At 42.0% G+C, this 25677-nt stretch overlaps 1 protein-coding gene across 11 annotated transcripts in view; it reads right to left on the bottom strand.

The window, feature by feature from the left end:
• The window catches only part of HSPG2 (heparan sulfate proteoglycan 2), a 2126006-nt gene that overhangs the window by 872241 nt on the left and 1228088 nt on the right, over positions 1-25677 (bottom strand). For all 11 annotated transcript variants that reach the window (XM_044063227.1, XM_044063230.1, XM_044063231.1 and 8 more), the window contains 2 exons: positions 4186-4296; positions 3389-3486 (listed from right to left, as the gene is read on the bottom strand). In XM_044063227.1, the coding sequence (XP_043919162.1) occupies positions 3389-3486; positions 4186-4296 (209 nt within the window). The remainder of the gene's footprint in view (positions 1-3388; positions 3487-4185; positions 4297-25677) is intronic.

Below are 25677 nucleotides of genomic sequence, written 5' to 3'. Positions count from 1 at the left end.
GGAATAATAATTAGGTAAGTGATTATCACAAGGACCATAAGATGCTTTGCCATATTCACCTTTGAGCACACATACTTAAATGTTCCTGCACGCTTTTCTCACACAGAATAGTGTTAAACTCTCAAATTGGGCAGAGTACTACATGATTACTCCTGGGGTAAATCTGTGTCTATCCATCCACTCTAACACTTGCCTTAAAGGTAGCCAAGGTAGTACTTTGTTTGGTCTGTAGAGGTAAGTGATTTCATAGGCCTGGAATGCATTGTTAAAAACCTGTTCTTCCAGTGAGTTTTTTTTACTTGTGTAGATTTAGGTCAGTAGTGCAGGTATCTGTAGAGCTACCAGTTTTGTCCAGAATAGGAAGTTAAACAGGAGTGGGACTTTCATCACTTAATAAAGCGAGATACAGGTCACCCTGGATTAACTGACATGCTACTGAACTTAGGAAGAGTTGGGATAATCTACTGGGATAGTTGAAAGATTTAAGGCCTTTACTTTTCTTGGGTTAGACTTTTTTGAGCCCTTTCCAATTGAGCAATATGTTTGGATTTATTAATATGATGTACAGATAATTGCAGTTACAAATGTTACAATGTAAAAGTGACAGACAAAAATTCTGGTATAATTCTAGAGTGATAAAACTAAATAATTCAAAGTGCAGAATCTATGGACAATGTTTAAAGGTGGCTAGATTCCACTAGGACAAATAAAAAAATGTGAACATTAGACCAGAACTTTAACAAGGGAGTTCGGTATCTCTGTCTACGGAAACACATCCCGTGGCAGCCACAATTTGTAAATGATTATGATCACTTAATGACAGCTTGTAATTTGTCCACTTTTTCAAAGTTAGCAACCCACTAACCAGTTGCTACCTCTGGAAAAAAAATAATTTCACAGTTAACAAGTTGCCATTAAGCGATCATGACCAGTATGACAACTAGTAAGCTGTCAATCTCTTCGGTACCCTCTATAAGTTGATACCTCAGACAACTGCCCCTCCACCTTGCCTTTCCTATGGCTCTGCATTAGGCAGCCGTGTAGGGTTTTTAGCTTTTTAACTGATACCATGAACCATATTTCAACGATATATGATCTAGTCCGCTTCCAATGAGCACAGTGAGATTAGCTAGAAATAAATAAGGAAAGTTGGACAAGGCCTCTGAAGAGACAGTGCTTTCTCACTAAAATAGGAGTAGGCCTTGGAAGTCTGAGTAGGCCTTGGTCTGACATAAGATGCAAGTTAATGCAGACTTTTGTCAGAATCACCCAGGCTGGTAGAAAAATGTCCAATTAAAGAATAAGGACCAACTGATTGAGACTACGTATAATTATCATGAAGTATGTATCCATGTACTCATACTCAGAAAAGATTAACAGATTAGATAGACATTACTGGTATGAGAAACATTTCACTAGTACAGCTGATGGAGAATGCAAAATGTTTACTTATTTTTCAAATACAGGGGACAAAAGAACTAATATCTCAGGTGTTGATATTTGCCCATGGTATCAATGGCAATTTTTCAATATGTAAAGAACTAGAAAATTGTGCCTGTATAAATGAAACTAAACTTGAGATTCTGGGTTAAGAAGTGTATCTTGTATTTTTTTTTTAATGTCATCTCTAGTTAGTCAATGTGATGACAGGTGGCACCAAGAACATATGGACATAAAACTGGACTTGCTGGTTGAGTTGCAGAAACAGTTATGCAGGTTGCATCAGTGCTATCACTTATATTTGACTGCAAAGTTCATCAGCAAACTTTCTGTAGTAAAATATCAGGCAGCAAGCAATGTGGTTTTTGCTCAAAGTTAGAATGAATTAGTTTTGATTTCATTATTTGGCCAACCCAAATGGAATAATTTTCCAAGGGAGTCCAATCAAAATATCAGTAACATTAAGTAAGCAAGCAGTAATTACAATTAAATTAGAATAACGTCGCCTTCAATGATAGTACCCATCTGGTAACCAGATAGGCCCACTGGACACACAGTCCTTTTCAGGGGTGACCTAGGAGCAATGACTGGTTAAGTGACATGCTTAAGATCACAATACTACAAGAACTAAAGCTCAGACCCTCAACCCTCTGTGCTAACTGCCAGACTAAAATAACACGCTAACTTTTATGTTTTTTTATTTGGCTGGAAGACCTTTATTAACTGGGGGGATATTCATTGTTATCACTACCATTCATAGAAACTCAAGTACTTCTTGTGTTTACCCTTTGTTTTTAACAGCCTCAATTTTTTACAGGCCCAATGAATGGTCCTAAGCACCTCTGGAAGAATTATTTATTTATTGACTGACTTATTTTAGTTTGTTTTAGGGTAGTACACTGATCACAACAGACCATTTGCAGGCATATACCAAGTGAAGAAATTCACACAAAAATAAAACAGAACTAATCTACAAACTTGGAGTAATCACAGATGGTAGTCTTTCAGACAACTGAAACAATGAGCAAATATTACAACAGAGTAGCAAAACAAATGTGGACTAGTTTTAGTAGTAAATATTGGAGGGAAACAACAGCTGAGAGTGAAGCATTGAAGTAGAAATGATGTAGATGAGGAGTGAATTAGGTGATGTGCCCAGTGGAAAAACACTTGTAGTCAGATTTTTACAGAGGTATCTTTTGAATTCTGCTCTGAAATTATTAATATTTCACCCTATTGAAAAATGTATTATTATTATTATAAGCAACCACCCCTACAGTGAAAAGATTGCCTATCACTGCCTTAAAGAATGTTTCCTTAATGCAACAGCACCCTTACACTTTGCTTGGATATGTAGTGTGAGTTCATTCTACAAGTATCTGTCTTTGTATTTAAAGGTTACAGTGACTTCTCTATTGCAAGATTTAAAAAAATATATATAAAAGAAAGAAATTGAAACCATGCAGCTCTTCCATTTCTGTACAAAGCAGAAGACACTTCTGTTACTTCTGTCCACTTCACTTACATAAATGTGTCCAGAGTGGTCTGAATCATCCTCCGGTGGAGAAGGAGGTCTCTGTAAATAGGGACTGGTCTTTGCTTAACTTTTTGTCCACTTTACCTTTCTCATATTCTTTGACACACTACCTGCGTAGACTGGCCAACAGTCCTCAGACAAGCATCACAAGGCATACATGTCACAATAAAGCAACTTCCTGACTTCTGGAATGGGTTAAGGCAGGTTGGGTATATACTTGAAATTGAAACAAAAGGAATGCCTCTTAAATACATTTTAATTTGTCTACCTCAAAAGTACATTTCCCTTAGTGTTTGATAGGAAATTAGCTTATCTGTTGTGATCACTGTGGGCACGTTGTTCAACCTGTTTCTCCCAGCTTCTGACCACAACACGCCACACTTCCGATTTCAGGTTTATCAGTAGCCTTACCTTACTCTTTGCTGTACATATGAAGTTGACTGTTTTTCCAGGCTGCACTTTCTGTTTCCTTGGTTCTTCTACAGTCACAGTGATAGCTTTATCTTGGCCTAAGTTTAAAAAATTCTACATTAGTGGAATTCAAACGTTTCAGAACAAGATTCTTTACTCAAAAGTTAGTCAACAAAATCAAGTAATTTGATTTAAAACCAATACTAAATGCCTGGTGTACATACGTTAACAATTTGTTTCCGCTGAGCTACTTTAAGATAACAATTTGAAGAGAGACCAGCATGGAAAATGCATCATGAATACATAATCACCAGTGCAGTTATCTGTTGACCTATTTAAGACAATAAACAGCTGTGCATGTGTGCACAATTTATATCGTTTATGAGCCAGCTTCATAACTAAGGGAACTGATCTCCTGTACCATTCTCTTCAAGCAGTGCCCAGGTCACAGAGTCAGTGGTAATATATAGATTATTTATAGTAGGCAAGCTACCAGCATTATTTCTGGGAGGGAGTGGGCAACAAAAATCCCCAAAGGATCATCCCATGGATACAGGGAGAGCATGCAAACTTCACAAGGAAATCGAAGGTCAAGCATGATTCCTGGATACTGAAACTGTAAGCAAAAACTGTAACCAATGCATAATAACAGTAATACTAATAATAATAAATACATATTTATATGAACATAAATGAGGGAGAGAGACGTGTGTGTTTGGAGGAAAAAAAGATTGAGAGACATAGACAAATTGTGGGAGTCACTTTCTCATGCAGCAAACAGTTGAAGTGCGACTTACTGATAACATTTATTTCAGCACGACTGACGTTAGCTATCTGTAGGTTCCGACAGGTACAGATGTAAACGCCAGAATCTGATGGCTGCACTGATGACAAATGTAACTCTTCACCTACAAAAAGACAAATACAATTGTGTGAAAGGGGAAAATGTGACAAATAATTTAGTCTTAATTCGAACCACTTTTACAAGCATCAAATTTACTCCCGCATTGGTTTAAATGTGCATTCCTCCAGAAATCTAAAACAAGGTAACTATACCCCCTTGCGTGCATATCGATACTAGCACAATGTCCTGCCTAAATTCACGCAGGAATACCTGCAATGCCACCCCAACCTGTAGCTGTAGATCGACTGGCATCCATTATGTCCACATAAGTATCATGCAAAAGCCAAGAAAACCACAGCTACTAAATATCTTACCTTAACGTAATATGTAATTACCCCATATAAAACAAAATCATCTAACATCTTACAGAAAAAAAAACAGAAGTAACACCTTAGTTGAAATTTAATTCAGCACCATGCCACTCCTCTCTAATTAAATAACTTCCATACAATACGAAAGCAGACAAAAAAGCTTAAAATCTACAAGATTTAAGCACGTTTTTTCTGCCACTTGAAGTTTCAGTTTTCCTAAATCTCCTTGCTTCAGAAGCAATAAAACGTGTTACTTTCATTTTATTATCCATAAAATTAAAAAGCAGTTTAAAATATGATGCACATTATTTTGTTTCAGAGCCCCAATGACATTAGCTTGTCCTGCTCCTCTCACACTCCTAACTGGATTACCTGAGAATCACTGTGATGCACATGGAAAATAATAAAGTAGGGGTGCCCATGCACTTGTGACGCAGCAGAAAAGTCTAGAAATGGAGAAGTACTTGGATATTATTGCATAATGCGTGGCACATTGGGGTCCACTGTGATACTGCGAATAGGAAGGTTAAATCAAATGTTAAGGGATACATCCACAAATGTGTAGCATGTAAAGGTAAGTGATGAAGCCTCTCATTCATTCCACTGAGACACTACATCCAAAATATTGCATGCAGTTCTGGAAATGTTGCAGGAGGAAGGAGGCCACATTACCCCTGCCCTCCTTAATAATGTGTGCTAACCCTAACCCTAACAGTGCCCCTTCCACCATCCTAACCCTACACCTCCCCTTAATAAAAACCTTCTTGTAACAATGCCACTACACAAGACAAACACACACTAACAGTACTACATCTATCCCCCTGTCCCTAAAATACACACAGACACAAAAGCATAAAAACACCTACCCATAACTCACAAAAACACACATACACAAACAGTCTCACACCCTCCAATCTCGACAAAACATAACTTTGACATTTGCACTGCTCAGCTATACATACTATCAAAATTAAAGAATACCCCCTCCATTTGTCAAACAAACATTTCATAAAATATACACATAGACACATTAAATCTGATATTGCCATACCTTGGAAAAAGGGAATATTCAAAGAAACGGCCATTTTGGACTTAGTATATCTAAGTCTATTTTTTTCAGCCATTCAGTCTCCACAATATTGGACTCCCAGTAATTCAAGTGGTTACTTGAATGGTACCTATGTTTAGGAAACTTGGTTCCAGAACCAAAGCTATATCTTGAGAGCAGGCCAAATAAATCTAACTGTCCTTTTTCAATTTCCTGTACAAGCTCTACCGCAACTGCCAGCAGTGAGGTGGCATTCCATGTTCCAATGGCCAGTTTCCATTGCCAGACTATGGCTTGCCTTATTCATCTTGCTCCTGCCTGCCACATGACTGGCATCACACCTATCTCCTACTCTTCAACTTGCAGGTGGACAGCCCATGTGGCATCACCAAACAAGGCTGGCTAGGCTACAGGGGTCAACTGACCACTAGATGCTCACCTGTGAACAACACCCCAGGTCTGGCTCAACAGGTGGGTGTCAGTATACCTGCTCTGAGCAAGGTTGTTGGATCTCTTAAATGAACCATAATGGGGGAAATTGTTGATACCTGGCCCCTCCTCTCAGACCAACTGGCTCAACCACAAACAGAGAGTTCTAGACAGCGTAGCTTTAAGGATCGCAGGGACAAAAAAATAATAGGATTCCTTTTAGCGTATTTCAGATCATATTGTTCACTTGGAACAATTTCAGCAAAACTGTCTCTGTAAGTAATGAGAGTGTGAATCTACAACTGTCTGAGAACTTTCCATAGTACTAGGTGTTTATGTAGATCACTCCTGCATTAGTATGGACAGAAGGCCTAACATCTGATCCAACTTCCAGAGCTTAGCACCCCCCCCCCCATGCCTGACAGAGTCAGGGTCCTCAGGGATAGCAGTATGCTCCCTCAATAAAGCTGTCATTTGCCCAGGATATCAGCAGGACAGCCATACTGCCCTTCTCCTGGACATAGTCAAATGGCAACAGAGGCCAGGACCCTACCCAAGCTATAAACCGCTAAGGGTAATCTCTGAGCCAGAGTTTTAAAAAGCTAGGTTACTCAAGCCTATACAGACCTGAAACCTGAGATGGACTATGAAGAAGGAGTAATATATGGCAAAAAAAACGCCCCACCTCAGCCTTGGGATGGCTATGGAACGGAACTGGGGATGGTAAGAGGGAACCAGTACTGTAACAGTGATTTATTTTAACAACTAGTATTTTGGTAAGTTTTCATACAATAGTTTTACATCCTTCATAAATTACTGTTGCAGTAATACTGGCTACAGAGATGATTCCCAGAGGTCAAAAGGACTGGGAAGCAGTAGGACTGGATAAGGTGGATTGTAACAAGCCCTACTTAATGGTAGGTGCAAACCCAGCCCCTACTCTGAAAGCGATGTCTAGGCTGTGGTGTTTAGAAAATGCCATGTGGCTGCCTCCAAAACAGACTGTGTACCCAGGCCACTAAGGAAAGCCACAGCAGCTACGCCTCTTGTGGTGTGGGATTTCTTGTCTCTCTAGTTTCTTTCCATGACAAAAATATAAAAAAATTGATTCTATGTACTAGCCATTCTGAGAAAGTTCTGACACTGTGTTTCCCTCTTTTTTTGACAGCAAAAGTGTCAAAAAGTAACCAGAAGATCTAATGTTTTTGGTACAGGTGGACTATTATCTCGGTTGCATGTAAGCATCCAAAGAATGCAGGATGTCTCCACCTTTGCTTTCATGGTTACAAAACAATATTGGCAGCTGTACAACCGGACTGAAAGAAGACTCAGCGACTGCTTTTAGCATAAAGGAAGGGATAGATCTCAGGCTAACCACATCGTTGTCGATCACTAGAAAGTGCTCTTTGTAGTTTAGGGATTGCAGTTCTGACATCTTTCTAGCTGAAATGACAGCAAACAAAAGAGCAACTTGCACTGAGTATGTGTTTCTTGCTTAACTTTGACTGTGAATACTCTATTGTATACTTTGTGCTGTGGAGTTTTTCTCCCTGAGCCACCACTGAAGGCACAAGCTCAGTCGGACTATCCTGGTCAACAAATGTCAAACAAACAAATAAATAAATAAACTTTCCATGCCAGAAAGTTTAGGAATGTAGAAGCAGCAGGTTTAAATAAAGGTTGTGCAATCTTTTCCATTACAATCTTCATGTCCCTTGGTGAAGCAGACATCTTTCAAGGAGGTCTTATGTGAGATGTAGGACTCCATTATGAAAATGTATAACAGACTGTGGAGAAGCAAGGGGTGGGTCCACAGACACGCAGGTTGAGATGGCTGAAAAAGAGTACCTTCACTGAGGCCTTGGCTAAACCTGAACAGAATAGCACAGATAAATACTACAAGTCTAACGAGACTGAAGTTGAAAGTGTCCTGAGCATTTTTATAGTACAAGAGCATACATATTTTCCATTTGGCTGGGGTAAGACTTCCGGGTAGCAGGCTTCCTAGTATCCTTAATGACAGTTGTCATATTCACAGTAAACTGGTGGCTAAAGTGTAGCAGGATTAAATCATCCAAGCTATGAGGTTTACTGCCTTCAGGATAGGATGTATGATGGCCTGAGTCATGTTATCAGTTATTGGTAGTAACAACCCTTTTTTGTAGAGGAGCTTGGAAGCCCTGAATGTCTGGGTGAGGCCATCATTTCTTTTACATTACTGGGCCTTTTCTTCTGAGCATGATCCCATACTTCCTGGACCTTGAAGTCCCTGCTGTGGGCTTCCTAATCCAGGTCTAAGGCAACTGTGGTCAGGATCTGATTGGAGGGGACCTTCTGGAAGAGTACCACTTGGTTCTATTTGACAGGGTTGGACCACCACTCTAACTTCTGCAAGATGAGGCTGGCATAGGAGTAATCTCCTTTTTGGGACTGACAATGTGTTATCCCCTGTATTCTGAAGTACTACTGTACCGTTGTCAAATGTAACCTGTCCAGGTACATTATTAGGTTAGTGGGAGACATGAACACTTGTCTGCTTAGATATTCATTGTTCATAATCAGTCACCTGACTTATGGTCTGGAAGTATTATGCCAGAAATTCCACCTTGTCCTGAAGGAGAAAGGCCATCTTACTGCCCAAGTTCAGAAATGTCCCAAAGAAAACTAAGGCGTCAGCAGGGTAAGATTTGAGACCTAGAATCATTGAACAGGAATGCCAGGTTTTAAACTCACACCATGGTGAACTGCAAAAATCTCTTGACCTCCTCTTCCTGGACCTTTGCCCAAATTAGGCAGTTGTACACATATTTGATAAATGTCAATGCCTTTGGTTCTGAAGTACACAATGAATGATGCCAAGCACTTTGTAAATACCACGGGAGCATTAAACAAACTAGTGAATCATAAGAAAAACCCAAAGTGTGACCCCTTGACTTAAATCCTAGAAAATATCTGTGGTCCCCTAGTACTGGAATATGGAGCTAGGCATACTTGAGGGCTACAGTAATCACCAGAGCTTGTGGGAGAGTGAATGGAAATTACAAGACAATCTGCAAAGTTATCATTTTGAATTTTGGGATACTTACGTATGTATTCAGCTGTGAAAGGACAGAGACAAACCTCCATGGACTCTCTTTTTCTGAGCACTTGGAACAGTCTTGAGTAGAAACTTTTGTTTTGCCAGCATCTTGGTGCTGGTTCCTTTTCTCCTAAATGAAGAAGCTGCTGCAAGACTGGCAGAACCAGATACTGTGGTTCTCTTGGTGAGGGAAGACAGGATGCCGGACATACTTGATCTTATCTGAAAATTAAATTGTATTGCCTGAGAGATTACCTGTAGTACCCACTTAGCTTTTGTGATTATCTCCCAGTGGCCCACTAACTGGGATAACTTTTGGGAGGTATGGGAAGGAAATGGACAGGTTGGGGATGGGGATCTTGGGGAGGGAGAAATTCTGGAAAGTCATGGCTGCTCCCTTTGGAGGATGTGACCTTTAGGTGTTTCAGGCTTCTCTGGTCCCCTGCCTCTTTTTTTTTTTTTTTTTGCTTTGGCCTTTTTTTCTTCACCAGCTTACCATTTCCTTATTGGCAATAGCATGGCCCAGAACTGGTGGGGTAGTTTCTGTCATATCTTGGCATGGAGGCAGCAAAAGAGCTGTTTTACTTACTGCATAGTAACCCACCCTTCCTCTATCCCTTTACAAATTATAGCTGCAGGGATCCAAAACAGCAGGTCCTTATCAAGTGGGGACATTAAGAAGCTGCACTTTAACATCCTCTGGCATGGGTTGTAATCTCAGCCAGGGATGTCTCCTCACCATAACACCCTTTAGCTCCCTCCCTGGATGCTACATTCATAGTACCATAGCTACACTTTATGGAACGTTTATCTATCTGACCAATGGTCTGGGTGAATCAGTACGTTTTGCCTTTCCTTAGGCTCCTCCTTTAACAGTTGATGGCTCTGAAGGTCAGAGTGGCAGCTGTGTACAGTTTCTTCCCATCAAACAGTTTATTCTTTCTATCGTTAGGAAGCAGGTTGGGAGCAGAAAACAATCCATATCCTTTTTCTGCACTCAGAGACACCGGTGTTGATTAGCTATGGAATTTATAGGACTCCAGGCCCTGCAAAATCAATTTTTTTGGGGGGGGCTGAGAATCAGGTTCCTTTGAGGCAGCCAAGAAGGCATCTTCTAAAGCTCCCAAGGCTAGAGGACCTACTATTGGTTTAGGAACCTCCAGACCCCAAAGATCAAAGCAATATTTCTGGGAGTCAGACACTTCTTTAGTTTCAAATCTAAAGAAGCCTTTCATTTTCAAAGAGTATACTCCAATGTGATTTGCTTTGTGGAAGAAGCACAACATTGACGGCAGTATCAAATCCCAAGGAGAGGGATATCTTGTGGGGATCATAATCTAATCCTTCTCACTCCCCCTGTCTGAAGAGTCGGAATCTGTCTGGGAATGCTCCCTCTTCCTGTTAGCATAGGAAACCCCAGACACTGACTGCTGATTTGCAGTTGGCTTCAAGTTCTGCATAACTGTGAGAACTCTTAAGCCATGTGTTCATGGAGAAAAGCCCATGAGGGGTGGAGGGGGGGGGGCAAAAGAAGACCCATCACTTATCTGAAGTCTGGTAGCTGCAGGGAGCTCAGGTGAGTGGATGCACTGTAACTGGAACTTTGGACACCATTAGCAGGGGCAACTGCCTGGGAAGTCAAGGTCATTCCTCCCTAACAAAAATGATGAGGTAAAAGTTTTACCTTTCTAATAGAAATCAGGCATTAGAGTTGGGCACCTGTGGGGTGGCGACCAGTCCAAAATCTGTGTAAAACCTTTTGCTTGGTAATGTATGCTTTATTGGCAGGTTTGATGGCCTCCAAAGGGGCTTCACCAAAGGTCTAAGATAACTCAAGTAGATGGACAGTAACTAGAACTCAAACCATCGCTCCAATAAGGAAAGTCGGATGTCACAGTTGAATCTTCACTGGTACTGACGACCTTTTCCTTTGGCCACTCTGCTTTGTGTTTACTTAGGGGAATGCCCAAGTCAGGAAAAGAACCACCTGACACAATGGTGGCAGAATGGGTCAAGACCTCAAGCCTGTTTTTGTCTTGGTAAATTTGAAAGGAACTCTTCCTTCACTTAATATCTTCCAGCAAAAGCCCTAACGAATGCTGCAAATTGTGGACATCATTTTATAGGCCTAGACAAAACACATATCAGCTATAGTAATCCCTATGGGAGTCTGCATTTTGCCTGCACACTGTTTATTCTTTTCAGAGTGGCCATACTCTACACTGATAACCCTCATCTGACTCCTCCCTCTTAAGGCAATACAATAAGCAATCATAAGCAATAATGCATACATATTTATTAATTATCATTATTATTTATTGATTATTTTTTAATTATTGTATAAGCAATCAGTAAGAATAAACAGAACATGAAATATTCTTACACTTCCAAGTTCCCGGGCAAGCCAATGCCAGTGGACAATAGATGCTAGCAAGAGGTATCGGCTACTCAAACTATGTCAAGTAAGAATTAAATACATCACAGGAGAATGATTGTTTACTCATACAGCATGCTGACATCCATAAAGGGAATATGTCGCTCCAGCTCAGAGGGGGTAGTGTGCTAAGCTGTGGAAGTCGGGCTGGATATTGGGCCTTCTGTGGCACAAGTCCTAGTGGTCAGTACTAGTCTAACACTGATTTATACAAAAAACAATATGTGCTATCAAAACAGTGAGACAAACGTATTTAAAATTACATTTTTGCAGACATAGGTAATTTCTTAAAAGTTTGGATAGTTGACCCAGAACAATACACTACGAAAAAAGTAAGAAAAAAGCAATTAAATTGACATTCTGGTAGTTGAAGTTTATTTCTTAACATGTGGGTGGGTTGACATCATGGACCCTTTTCAGCTATGACCCATTGCCCGTAACATCCACAGGACTGATATATATCCATAGCTACCTAATATTACAGCAATTAAACATGACTATAAATGTTTTAGAGAAAATCATATTCCCACATGATTGACTCATTCATTTATTTTCTGATACATGCACTGTCCTAATCATGTTTGCAGGAAAGCTGGAAAGTACAGTTGTGTACACTTACCATAAATGTAGATGCTTGTGTGTATTCATTGTTGCAGTCCTCACATTTGGGTTATCTGCCTGCAGGTAGCCCTCAGCTGGCCAGAATACCAGAGTCTTCGGATTTCTGCATCGGATGCTGTCACTTCTTCCTTGGCGTCAGGTCGTCAGGGGTATAAAACATGCAGCCGACACCGTTACATCAGTTTGTCTTGCCCCAAATGTAAGGTGCCCCCACAATAGGAAGCAATTACATGGTATGGTAAACTCCCATCAAAAAGCAAATACACAAGAAAAAATAAATATACCAACAGGAAGGAAAGGCAGATCCAAGAGAAGTCAGGGGGCTGGAGGGAGGATAACCAGGACTGCAACAGTGAATACACTCGAACATCTACATTTATGGTAAGTGTACACAACTGTGCTATGTTCTTTGTGTTTCACTGTTGCAGTAATCACATTTGGGTAGATTCCCAAAGCTAAGGAAGGGGGGAGGAAGTTAAAGAGCATTAGGACCAGCTATTAAGCCCTGCAAGACTGCAGTTGCAAATCCAGCTCTGGATTTAGAAAAGATAGGCATGTGGTAATGCTTGGTGAAGGTATGTACAGAGCTCCAGGTAGCAGTTTCTAGGATGTCCCTGGTAGGGACTCCTCTTAGAAATGCCACAGAGGTAGATACAGCCCTGTGATCTTATCCCCTGTGCGGTAGGTTTTCCATGGTGCTTGTAGCAGAAATGAATGCAATGGGCTATCCATTTGGAAATGGTTTGCTTTGAAATGGCCTTCCCCTCTGCCCCTGCAGCAAAGCTAACTAGCAGCTGTTCAGATTTTCTGATAGGCTTAGTCCTGTCCAAATAGAATCTAAGTTGTCTGTGCACATCCAGAGAGTGCAGTATTCGTTCCCCTTTGTTTTGTGGATGAGGAAAAAAAGTAGGCAAATGAATGGACTGATTTAGGGCCACAGTAGACACCACCTTGGGCATAAAGGAAGGATTAGTTCTGAGGGAAACCCTGTCCGCATGGAAGATAATGAAGGGTTCCACTGCCATGAGGGCCTGTAATTCAGACACTCTTCTTGCTGTAGTGATGGCTAGAAGGAAGGCTGTTTTCCAAGAAAGGAATTTCAACTCTGCTGTAGCAGCTGGTTCAAAGGGGGGAAGAGTGAGTTTTTCCAATACAAAGTTAAGGTCCCAGGCTGGAGTGGGAACTATCCGGGGGGGGGGGTCTTAAATTTTTGGCCCCTCTAAGGAATTGCTTTAGTAAGGGCTGAGAGAAAAGGGGTGGCTCAGTATTATAATGTGCTGAAATGGCAGAGGCATGAATTTTAATTGACGAGAAGGATAGGCCCTTGTGGAGCATTTATGTTAAGTACTGTAGAATATGAGGTAAGGTGGGCACCGTTGTGCCCATCCCTTGAGCCTGGCTCCAGGAACAGTATCTTTTCCACTTTTCAGCATAGGATTTTCTAGTACTAGGCCTCCTAGCCTCCAGAATGACATCCAGCACCTGCTTACTGAGGGATGCTAGAGGAGAGCTCAAGGAATTAGCCAGGCTGCAAGGTTCAGGGTTTGAAGCTGAGGGTGCAGAATCTGGCCCGCCTGCTGAGACAGCAGGGAAGGGGTCTGAGGCAGGTGCCATGGTTGTAGCAGTGTCATACTGCGCAAGAGGGGGGTACCTGTGCTGGCGTGGACAGTCTGGTGCAATCAGTATTGTCCTTGGCTTGTCCTGTTTGATCTTTAGTAGAACCTTTGAGAGGAGAGCTCCAGCTTTATTCAGTCTCATACCGCTTGCTCAGAGGTGACCTGTGCCTGACATATAAGGCCATGTCAAACCCAGATTTGATGAATATGCTTCACCTCAAAAAATCTAGATCCCTCAGAACCACAAGGGCGGGAGACTTAAACCTTGACACGGTTATAAATAGAACGTGCTGGAGGGACAGATTCATCACCCAGAGACTCCCTATGCTGTGGAACAAAATCCCGGTACATGTGAGGCAGAGCACCTCGCTGGCCTTGTTCAAGAGGAATCTTGACCAATGGATGGGAGATCGCAGATATACCCCAGGGATTACTTCAGTGTCACTGCTTGACAGAGGCACAGAAAAATGATAGGCATAGTTTTTATTCAAACTAAAGGGGTGGCGAAAGCCACATAACTATGGGCTAGGCTTATAAATGCCCTTGGGCAGATAGCCTAGTATGAACCTATGAACCTATGAACAAATGAGAGGCAGAGGGGGAAAGGCATAAACCGAGAGGCTTTCCCAGGTAAAGGACAGGGCATCCACTTTCCAAGCTTGACTGTGGGGAGTTCTTGTGCAGAATTTGTTCAAATGGTAGTTCTGAGGGGAGGCAAACAGGTCTACCTCTGGAGTCCCCCATTTGTTCCTCAAGAGGTTGAATATTTTGGGTTTTAGTTTCCATTTGTGTGGGTCCATGAGATTTCTGCTTAAGTCGTCTGCCAGTGAATTTAGTTTACCTGGCAGGAATTGTGCTTGTAGGTGCACTTGGTAGCTCAAGGATGTGTCCCACAGAGCCATGGCTAGTCTGCAGAGAGGGTACGAGTGGGATCCCCCCTGCTTGTTTATATACCACATAACTGTGGTGTTGTCTGTCTTTACCAATAGTTGTCCTGGAAGAATACGATATTTGAAGGCTGTCAGAGCATTCTGTTCAGCTAACATTTCTTTTTGATTGATATGCAGGTGCATCTGTCTCGGGTTCCATTTGCCCTGAATGCACTGCCCTGCCATGTGAGCCCCCCATGCATAGTCTGACTGGTCTGTTGTTAGGGTTTGGGCAGCAGGGGGTAGAGTGAAAGGGACTGCCTTGTTGTGGTAGCAGGCCTCTGCCCACCAGAGGAACTCTGTCTTTATACAAGGAATCCAACAAAAGTGCCCTGAACGGAGAATAAATATACCAAGGTAAATCCAAGCAGTTTATTGTATAAACACGAACAAAACTCAATGAACAGCCAAGAACACAATAAATTAATCATTGATACATTAATTTGCCTTTCCCATTTTTATTGTTTCTGTTAATACAAGGAATGATAGAAATCATTGTTTCCAGGTCCTGAGAATGTTGACATCATAGGCTTTTTAGATACCATTGAAGTTTCCTCATATGCAATCTTGCATACGGAATTAGTAGAATGCAAGAGGCCATGAACCCCAGAGCTTGCAGTATTTTCCTTGCAGATAGCTGGGGTTTTGTGGCCAATAGTTTGAAGTAGGTTGTCAAATAAACTTGTTTCTCCGGAGTGAGGAATGCCATCTGGGAAGTTGTGTTCAAGCTTGCTGCCAGGAATACAATCTGTTTTCAGGGTATTAGGTGAGATTTATTTTCATTGATGGTGTATCCCATTGAGGTTAGAAGTTTCTTTACGAATGCCTGGTGTTGTAATAGCAAGTCCTGGCTTTCTGTCTGAATCAGAAAATCGTCCAAGTATGGGTAAGTTTGAATATTTCTCAGCCTGCAAAATGCAATGGCTGGAGCTAAGCACTTTATGAACACCCTGGGCACAGTAGATAAGCCAAAGGGAAGTGCAGAGAACTGAAAGCGCATGGAGCCTGCCCTGAAACGTAGGTATTGTCTGCAGGATCCTCTTATTGGGATGTGCAGGTAAGCTTACTTTAAGTCTAGGGTTGCCAGCCAGGCATCCTTGGCTAGCATAGGAAGAAGCTGTTGAAGAGTTAGCATTTTGAATTTTGGAACCACCAGAAAGGTGTTGAGAATAGAGAGGTCCAGGATAGGACACCAAAAATCTTGTCCCCTTTGTTCTGCTGGGACATGTTGAATAGCCCTGATACTGAGAAGAGAGAGAACCTGCTGTTGGGTCTCTGCCCATTGATTTGTGGGTAGGTCTGGCCAACCATTTGGGGTTGGTAGTGTGAGGAAGTGGAATCTGTATCCTTGAGAAACTATGTTCAAAACCCATTTGTCCTTGGTAGTGAGTTCCCAGTTTTTTACATGCAGGGCGAGCTTTCCTCCTAAGGGAGGAGGTAGCTGAGCAGGGCTTTGAAGGTTTAAGGTAAAGTCATTGTGCCATTTTTCCATAGTGGGGTGGCTTACTACTCCCTGCTTTGGAAGTGGGAGCCCCCCACTGCTTAGATCTGTGCATAGTCTGAGACTGTAGCCTAGGTGGCCTGCTATTCCTGGGTTTGGACTGCGAAGGCCTGGAAGGGACTGGAAAGGACCAGTTCTTTGAAAGCCAATGTCTACTGAATCTGGGAGGCTGTACTTGTAGAAAATCTTTAATAGTTTGCATAGATTTAACTTTTTCCCTCCATCCTTTTGAGGACATCTTCTGCTTTGTTGTCAAAAAGGTGGTCTTGGTTTAAGGGAGCATCCAGTAATTTAGCTTTAACATGATCTGGCAAATTTTGTTTCTTAAGCCAACCATGCCATCTAAGTATAGAACCAGTGACAGCAGCCCTGCAAGATGCTTCTAAAGCGTCAAAACCACATTGCAAAGTATGTTTACCAACTGGTTCTGCAGAATGCATTAAATCTTGCAATTCTTTGTGTTCAGCACAGTCAGGAATCAACATAATTTTCTGTCTAAGTAGTCCCATAATATGCTGCTGACACTTTAACATATGAAACTGGCAATTTAAAGCCCTAATGGCCATGTGTATACCTTCTTACCCCATCTGTCCAAGGCTCTAGAATCATTATCAGAAGGGGTAGGATTTTTGGCAGCAGTAGCCTTAATGCCTTTTGGTCATTGGGAAATGGTCTCTGGATCTGCAGAAGGATTCTTGAAGAGGAACTTGTGAGAGTCAGGTACTCTGTAGTACCTGTCAGGGTTTTTGGGAGCTGGAGGTAAAGTGTCTGGGGTAAGGCTAGATTCCAAGAAGGCGTCATCTACAATGTCCAGAACAGGAGGGATAGCTAAAGGCCTGTGTTGAGGGAGGAGTAAGAATTCCCTAAGCCTCTTTTTGCACTCAGAGTAATCCTGGCTTTCCCAGCGGAAATGCTCCCTATGAGTATGCAAGGTTTCACCGAAAGAAAAATCTTCTGGAAGGGAAACAGGGGGAATGGAATTCTCTGCATCAGAATCCTCATAAGTAGATAAGGGCAAATTCTGGTAATAAGAAGGAGCAGAAATATCAGATTCCTGATCAGAAGAATCAGAAAGAAAATCAGTTCTAGGCCTCTTAGAGGGGGAAGGCTGGCATCCCCTAATTAAGGTCATAAGGTCTTCAGCCATTCTAAGCATTTGTTTTTGAGGCATATGGGCCTGAGCCTGCAGTTTGGTCATCGGTTTTCTAGGCGTAGTGCGAATTTTTGGCCTGGATGAAAACGATGGCATTGGTTTAATATGAATGTCTGTAGGCCAGAATACACCCTCAGAAGCCGGTGCCTGCACAATGTCTCAGCTCCCATCCAAGGTAGAGACATCCGCAGGTTCCACAGTCAAAGAAGCATCTCATGGCATACCGGACTGAAGTAGCGGGCATCAGGGACTGCAAAAGCGCCTCACTGAGTACCGGCGGACTGGCGACTAGCTTAACGAAAGCATCGTCGGCAGTTTTGGACCTATGCGGTCTGTCTCTGTCTTTATCCTTACATTTTTTCGGAAGATCAATAGTACACAGATTGAGTACGAAAGTAATTGGCTGCAAAAATAGCCCGACGATGAATAGTTCGAGCGTTGAACAAGGCACAAAACCGACACCGTGGGACGTCGTGGTCTGGGCCTAAACGGGGAATGCAGTAAGAATGAAAATCTCTATGCGGTATTTGCCTTCCACAGGTAAGACAATTGTTAACTTTTACTGACATCGGTTAGAGCAAGAAAAAGGATCCCCAGCTAGGTACTCACCTTTTTTGAAGACTTTGGGTCTGAAACTCGAAAACGAAAATTTCAGGAGTTGGCCACCCGGCACTTGCGAACTGCTTCTGCTTCGGACACCGCACGGCAAAAAAGACTGATGTAATGGCATCGGCTGCATGTTTTATACCCCTGATGTCCTGACATCAAGGAAGAAGCGACAGCATCTGATGCAGAAATCCAAAGACTCTGGTATTCAGGCCGGCTGAGGGCTACCTGCAAGCAGATGACCCAAATGTGATGACTGCAACAGTGAAACATGAAGAAAGTACAGTTTTGTACCTACCATAAATGTAGATGTTCGAGTGCTAATACAGCTGCAGTCATAACAGATGGGTTATCCTGCCGTCAGGCGGGTCCTCGGTCGGCCGAATTCCAAAGTCTAGGTCCGGCGTGGGATGTCGTCGCTTCTTCCCTGACGTCAGTGCGGCAGGGGTATAAAAGAACCAGCCGACGCCATTTTCTTCAGTTTTTCTTGCCCCAGATGTCAGGTGCCCCCAGAAGGAAGGCAAAACATAAATTTATGTAATAATGCAATGCAATATAATCAAAAAACAGTAGATGCAAGCAAATACACAAAAAAGCAAGCAAAATGACGCTATAAGAGCCGGCAACTTTAAAAATGAAAAAACAAATTTAATAGAAGTTAGCGCTTTCAGCAAAATTAGTACTCCACCTTCTTCAGACAAACAAAAGAAATTCATGACACAAACATTTATAAATAATTACTGATAGTTAAATAACCAATCCGATAAAAGTGCATTTAAGCTAAATTACTCCATGGCAACCTTAAAGAAGTATGTAGATTGAATATCAGTATGAACACTGACAGTACAAATAATACCTACAACCATACATTCTTAATAAAACAAATAATATATACACAAACCAGTAAAAATAGTTAATATACATCACTGTCCACTTATTTAAATTGATCACTATATCTACAAAAAATTATATAGTACATTATAAATTTATAATCAAAATAAAATAAATGAATAAAAAATACAAAAATTCATTAGGTAAAACATCATGAATAATGACTTCTGAAGTAGAACACTGGGCTTTACCGTATCAGATGAATTACAATGATACGGATTATTAAAACAGTTTAACCCACTGACTAGGATATATATCAAATCCAATATATAATTAATAATTAATCCTGCAAAGGCACCTTATAATATATAAGAGTATTAAAACAAAAATTATTACTAGTAACGAGGGCAAACATGAATTTAATAAACCCTTGCTATCTTTGCAGAGAAATCCACCTCAACACACATTTAATGGATAAACTGTCGTTAATACCCGGGAAGATGTGCGCCCTAGTTCTTATCTGCCACATCAGTTCATCTATCTCCAATTGTACCTGCCAAGCCCCACCTCGGATGTCAACTTCCCTATGTTGCAGAATCACAAATTTGAACTCGTGTCCTTCGTATTCAATACAATGCTTAGCCAGGGCATTAGTGATATCTTTTTTAGTAATGGCATATTGGTGCTCATAAATTCTTTGTTTTAATCTACGCTCGGTTTTCCCAACGTAGAAAGCATTACAGGAATTGCACAATGCTGCATATATGACACTCTTAGTCTCACAATTATAATGACTGATGACTTTGTATATTTTACTATTGATGAAAATCTGATTACCCACCTTAATATGTTTGCATTGAGCACAAAAAACACATTTAAACATACCAAGAGCTCTATTAGTACTAGACTTCTTTTTCTTCTCTAGCATCATTTTTAATTTTGACCTCTTCTGTAAGTGATTTTTGGATCCCTTCCCAATATGTTGGACAGAGTATCATCATTTCTGATAGTATCCCAGTTCTTATTCAGAACCTCCTTGATTGATTGGTAATCAAAGGAGTATGTACATAAAAAACTAGTACGGTACCCTCCGTTCCTGACTTTACTGATTGAACTTGAATCGTGTCCCCCCAATCCACGATCTTCTAGAACATCAATCACCCGATACGTATGATTACCCAATAAAGGGATAAAGTGGCCCCCAATACGTTTAGAAGTGACTTCTTTAATTATATATTGTATTTTTTATTCATTTATTTTATTTTGATTATAAATTTATAATGTACTATATAATTTTTTGTAGATATAGTGATCAATTTAAATAAGTGGACAGTGATGTATATTAACTATTTTTACTGGTTTGTGTATATATTATTTGTTTTATTAAGAATGTATGGTTGTAGGTATTATTCGTACTGTCAGTGTTCATACTGATATTCAATCTACATACTTCTTTAAGGTTGCCATGGAGTAATTTAGCTTAAATGCACTTTTATCGGATTGGTTATTTAACTATCAGTAATTATTTATAAATGTTTGTGTCATGAATTTCTTTTGTTTGTCTGAAGAAGGTGGAGTACTAACTTCGCTGAAAGCGCTAACTTCTATTAAATTTGTTTTTTCATTTTTAAAGTTGCCGGCTCTTACAGCATCATTTCGCTTGCTTTTTTGTGGTTTCGTCTCGTGGATTATCTGGTTTGTGGAAGATGCAAGCAAATACACCATAAAAGAATACCCCAATCAGGTTGTATGAGGAGGTGTTAGCCATTAGGCCTGTCCCAAGAGGGGAAGGAGGGAGGGAAACTTGGACTGCAGCTGTATTAGCACTCGAACATCTACATTTATGGTAGGTACAAAACTGTACTATGTTCATCGTGCATACAGCTGCAATCATAACATATGGGTAGAATCCCAAAGCTAAAAAAGGGGTGGTAGGCACTAAGTGGAACTAGGAGGAGCAAGGATGCCCTGCAAGACTGCAGTGGCAAAGCCCGCTCTAGATTTGGAGTATAATTGTAGGTGATAGTGCTTGGAGAATGTATGTACAGAACTCCAAGTGGCTGCTTCCAAAATATCTTTGGTAGGAACCCCCCTGAGGAAAGCTGCAGAGGTAGCTGTGGCCCTTGTGGAGTGAGATCTGATGCCTGTAGGTACAGTTTTACCATGAAAAGAATAACAAAAGCGTATGCAGTGGGCTATCCATTTTGAGATTGGCTGTTTGGAAATAGCCTTCCCTTGAGCACCTGTAGCATAGGACACAAAGAGTTGCTCTGATTTTCTGAATGGCTTTGTTCTGTCCAAATAATAACTAAGCTGTCTGTGAATGTCCAAGGAATGTAGCAGTCTCTCCCCTTTGTTTTGTGGATTAGGGTAAAAGGTAGGTAAGTGGATAGCCTGATTCAAGGCTACCCTGGATACTACCTTTGGCATAAAGGAAGGATTGGTTCATAAGGAAACTCTGTCCTGATGGAAAATGATGAAAGGCTGCACAGCCATGAGGGCTTGTAGTTCCGAAACCCTGCATGCTGAGGTGATAGCCAGAAGGAAGGCTGTTTTCCATGACAAATATTGCAGTTCCGTTGAAGCAGCTGGCTCAAATGGAGGCAGGGTCAGTTTTTCTAGAATGAAATTGAGGTCCCAAGCAGGTACTGGAAACCCTGCGTGCTGAGGTGATAGCCAGAAGGAAGGCTGTTTTCCATGACAAATATTGCAGTTCCGTTGAAGCAGCTGGCTCAAATGGAGGCAGGGTCAGTTTTTCTAGAATGAAATTGAGGTCCCAAGCAGGTACTGGTTGCTTCCTTGGGGGTTTCAGCAAGGTACTGTAATATTTGAGGTAAATTCAGTATTCCAGGATTCTGACCCTTTTTCTGATTCCAGGCACAAAACCGTTTCCATTTTGCGGAGTAGGCTTTTCTAGTAGAAGGCCTTCTGGCCTCCAAAATGACATCCTGCACCTCCTTGGAGAGTAGGGTCTGTTGTGAATTTAAGTAATCCTCCATGCGGCTAGATTGAGTGTTTTCAGCTGACTGTGAAGAGTTTTGAAGTTGTGCTGAGTCAACAGAAGAGGCATTAGAGGCAGGATCCATGGTGGGGAATGCGCCAGGCTCCTCAGGAGTGGGTACCAGTATTGTCTTGGCCAGTCTGGAGCAATGAGAATCATCTTTGGTCTGTCTGCTCTGGCTTTTAATAGAACTTTGGGCAGCAGAGGAAGAGGTGGAAAGGCATAAACTGTCATTGTTGTCCAACTGAAAGAGAGTGCATCCACTTCCCAGCCCTGTGGGTGATAGGTCCTTGAGCAGAATTTTGTCAATTGGTAATTTCTATGGGTAGCAAAGAGATCTATGTCTGGCCTTCCCCATGCTTGAATTATCTTTGTAAAAACTTGAGGATGCAACTTCCATTCGTGTGGATCTGCTTAGGTTGTCTGCCAACGTGTTTTCCTTGCCTGGCAGGAATTGTGCTTGAAGTTGGATTTGTAATTCCAGAGCCATGTTCCAAAGAGACTTTTTGGGATCATTTGCCCTGAATGCACTGATCTGTCATGTGCACCCCTCAGGCGTAGTCTGAGGCGTCTGTTGTGATGATTTGATTTGCTTGAGGCAAGCAGAATGGGAGACCTATGTTTCTTTGGCATGCTTGAGCCCACCACAGAAATTCCTTTTGGAGGCATGGAATCAGTGGTATAATTGTTTCCAAACTGTGGCTGTGTTGAGACCATAAGTTTTTTAGGTACCATTGAAGTTTCCTCATATGCAGCTTTGCACATGGGATTAGCAGGATGCAAGATGCCATGAATCCCAGAGCCTGCAGGATTTTCCTTGCAGTCAGCCTGGTGAAGGTTGCCAGTTTTCTGAAGTATTGCGTTAGTTGCCCTTGTTTCTCTGGCATGAGTTAGGCCATCTGGGTGTTTGTGTTCAAGCTGGCACCCAGGAAAATTATTGTTTGAGAGGGTATTAGTCTTGATTTCTTTTTGTTGACTGTGTATCCCAGAGAGTTCAACAACTTTATTACAAATGCCTGTTTTTCAGAAGTATGTGTTTGCTGTCCGCTTGGATCAGGCAGTCGTCCAAATATGGGTATATTTGTATCCCTTGAAGTCTGCAGAAGGCAATTACTGATGCCAGGCATTTCATGAACACTCTGGGCTCAGTAGATAAGCCAAAGGGCAATGCAGAGAATTGATAATGGGCTGAACCTGCAAGAAATCTGAGGTATCTTCTGCAATCTTGTCTGATAGGGACATGCAGGTATGCCTCCTTGAGGTCCAATGTTACCAGCCAAGACTCCTTGCCCAGCATGGGAAGAAGCTGCTGTAATGTGAGCATCTTGAATTTTGGTACGAGTAAATATGTGTTTAGTATGGATAGGTCCAAAACAGGTCTCCAATCTTTGTCCTTCCTTGGTACCAGGAATAGTCTGGAATAAAAACCTTGACCCTGTTCTTGTGCAGGTACCTCTTGAATAGCTTTCATGTCCATGAGAGCTGAAATTTGTTTTTGTGCTTCTGCCTTTGATTTTGTGGCAGGTTTGGCATGCCTCTCATTTTTGGAAGGGTGTGAAAGTGGAATCTGTAGCCTCTGTCTATAATGTCCAGGATCCATTTGTCTTTTGTGACAATATGCCAATTTTTCGAAAATAATGCCAGTTTCCCGCCTAAAGGTGCTGCCATTAGAGCTTTGCTTGGCATGCAAAGGGGAAAGTCATTGGTTCTGCTTTCTGAATGGCTGTGATCTATCCTCTCCACCTCTTGGAGTAGGTGTTTGCCATTGTCTGCCTCTAAATGATCTTTGAGATTGCCCTCTACCCCTCGGGCGCCTGTATCTACCTCTTTGAGGTCTGTCCGTGGCTGGAAAGGACCAATTTTTTGAAGGCCAATTTCTACTGAAACGTGGAGGTTGTACCTGTAGGAAATCTTTCACTGCTTGCATTGATTTTGCCTTTTCCTCCATTTTCTTTAATACCTCCTCAGCTTTAACACCAAACAAGACATCTTTTTGAAGAGGTGCATCTAGTAATTTAGCTTTGACATGATCTGGTAAGGTTTGCTCTTTGAGCCAAGCATGTCTACATATGACTGATCCTGTAACAGCAGCTCTACATGAGGCCTCTAAAGCATCAAAACCACATTGCAAGGTATGTTTACCCACTTGTTCTGCACTATGCAACAAATCCTGCAACTCCTTCAAGTCTGGTTGTTCAGGTTGTGATATTTTGCTTTTCAACTGAGATAACAAAAACTGTTGATACTTTAACATATGGAACTGACAGTTTAATGCCCTCATGGTTAAAGTGGCCGAGGTGTATACCTTTTTCCCCCACCTTTATAAAGCTCTGGAATCTCTCTCTGAGGGTAATGGATTTTTAGCAGTGGAGGCCTTAATTCTATTGGGACCCTGTGAAATAGTTTCTGGGTCAGCCGCATGGCTTTTGTATAGGAATTGGTCTGAATCAGGAACCCGGTAATACCTGTCAGGCTTGACTGGAGCTGGAGGTAAAGAATCTGGGTTAAGGCTGGCCTCTGAATATACATCATCTAGTATGTCTAAGACAGGAGGGATAGCCAGAGGCCTGTGCTGAGGGAGCAAGAGGAAATTCCTGAGCCTTTTCTTGGAGTCTGAGTAATCTTGGCCTTCCCAGTGGAAGTGTTCCCTCAAGGTATGTAAGGTTTCCCCAAAAGAATAGTCCTCAGGGGGGGAGACAGAGGGAATGGACTCCTCTGCATCAGAATCTTCAAAAGGGGAGTATGAATGTTCCTGGTCTTCAGAATGTTCTGAAGTAATGGAGGCCTGGTCCGAAGAAGGGTATTTTCCTCCACTCTGGGCCTTTTGTCCGAGGGGGGTTGAGAACCCCTGATAAGAGTAATCAAATCCTCAGCCATTTTGAGCATCTGTTTTTTAGGCATGGGGCCTTGAGAGGGGCCCTGTGGAGCTTGTCTTTTAGTATGCATGGCTGCTTTAGATTTAGTGAAAGCCTTAATGGAAAAAGAAGAAGAAGGCCTGAAGACACCTTGAGAGGTGGCAGGCCTGTCTAAACTCTGAGTTTCCCCGCCATGAGTGGCGTCGGTATTTGTAATCGGGGTGTGGGCCGAGGAGCCTGCGACCTCGGGCACAGAAGACACCACTAAGGAAGTGTCCTTGGCAGTCAGGGGCTGTTTAGGCGCCTTGCTGAGAACCAGAGCACCTGCAGTCGGCTTTAGCGTGGTGTCAGTAGAAGTCACGGACCTCGTATGTCGGTCCTTATCTTTGCGTTTTTTACTCAAAACTGGAGTCGGAGTATCCGACGACATAATGTAATTAAACTTTTTGCCAAAATAGTGGTGGGAGAACTCCGCCCGATGCTTAATAGTGCGTTTGTTGAATGTAGCACAAAAACGACAGGCCGAGACGTCGTGGTCTGGGCCTAAGCAAGGAATGCAGAGGGAATGGAAATCCTTATGCGGTATTTGCTTCCCACATGAAATGCAATTATTAACTTTGTCTGACATCGGTCTGAGGCAAGAAAAGTTTCCCTAATGGGGTACTTAGCTTTCAAGAAGACTTCGGTTGAAAAATATTCGTAATCTCAGGAGCTGGCCGACCGGCACTTGCGAATTGCTTCTGCTTCGGGCACCGCGTGGCAAGAAAGACTGAAGAAAATGGGGTCAGCTGGTTCTTTTATACCCCTGCCGTACTGACGTCGGGGAAGAAGCGACGACATCCGACGCTGGACCTAGACTTTGGAATTCGGCCGACCGAAGACCCGCCTGACGGCAGGATAACCCATCTGTTATGACTGCAGCTGTATGCACGATGAACATCATCCATATTCTAGAGATCAGCACAGAATTA

Source organism: Protopterus annectens, chromosome 2.part1, assembly GCF_019279795.1.
Source record: "Protopterus annectens isolate FY-2018-M chromosome 2.part1, PAN1.0, whole genome shotgun sequence".
In the NCBI taxonomy this organism is placed as follows: Eukaryota; Metazoa; Chordata; order Ceratodontiformes; family Protopteridae; genus Protopterus; species Protopterus annectens.
Note: the sequence above shows the minus strand (reverse complement) of the source record. Positions and strands in the feature narration are given on the sequence as shown.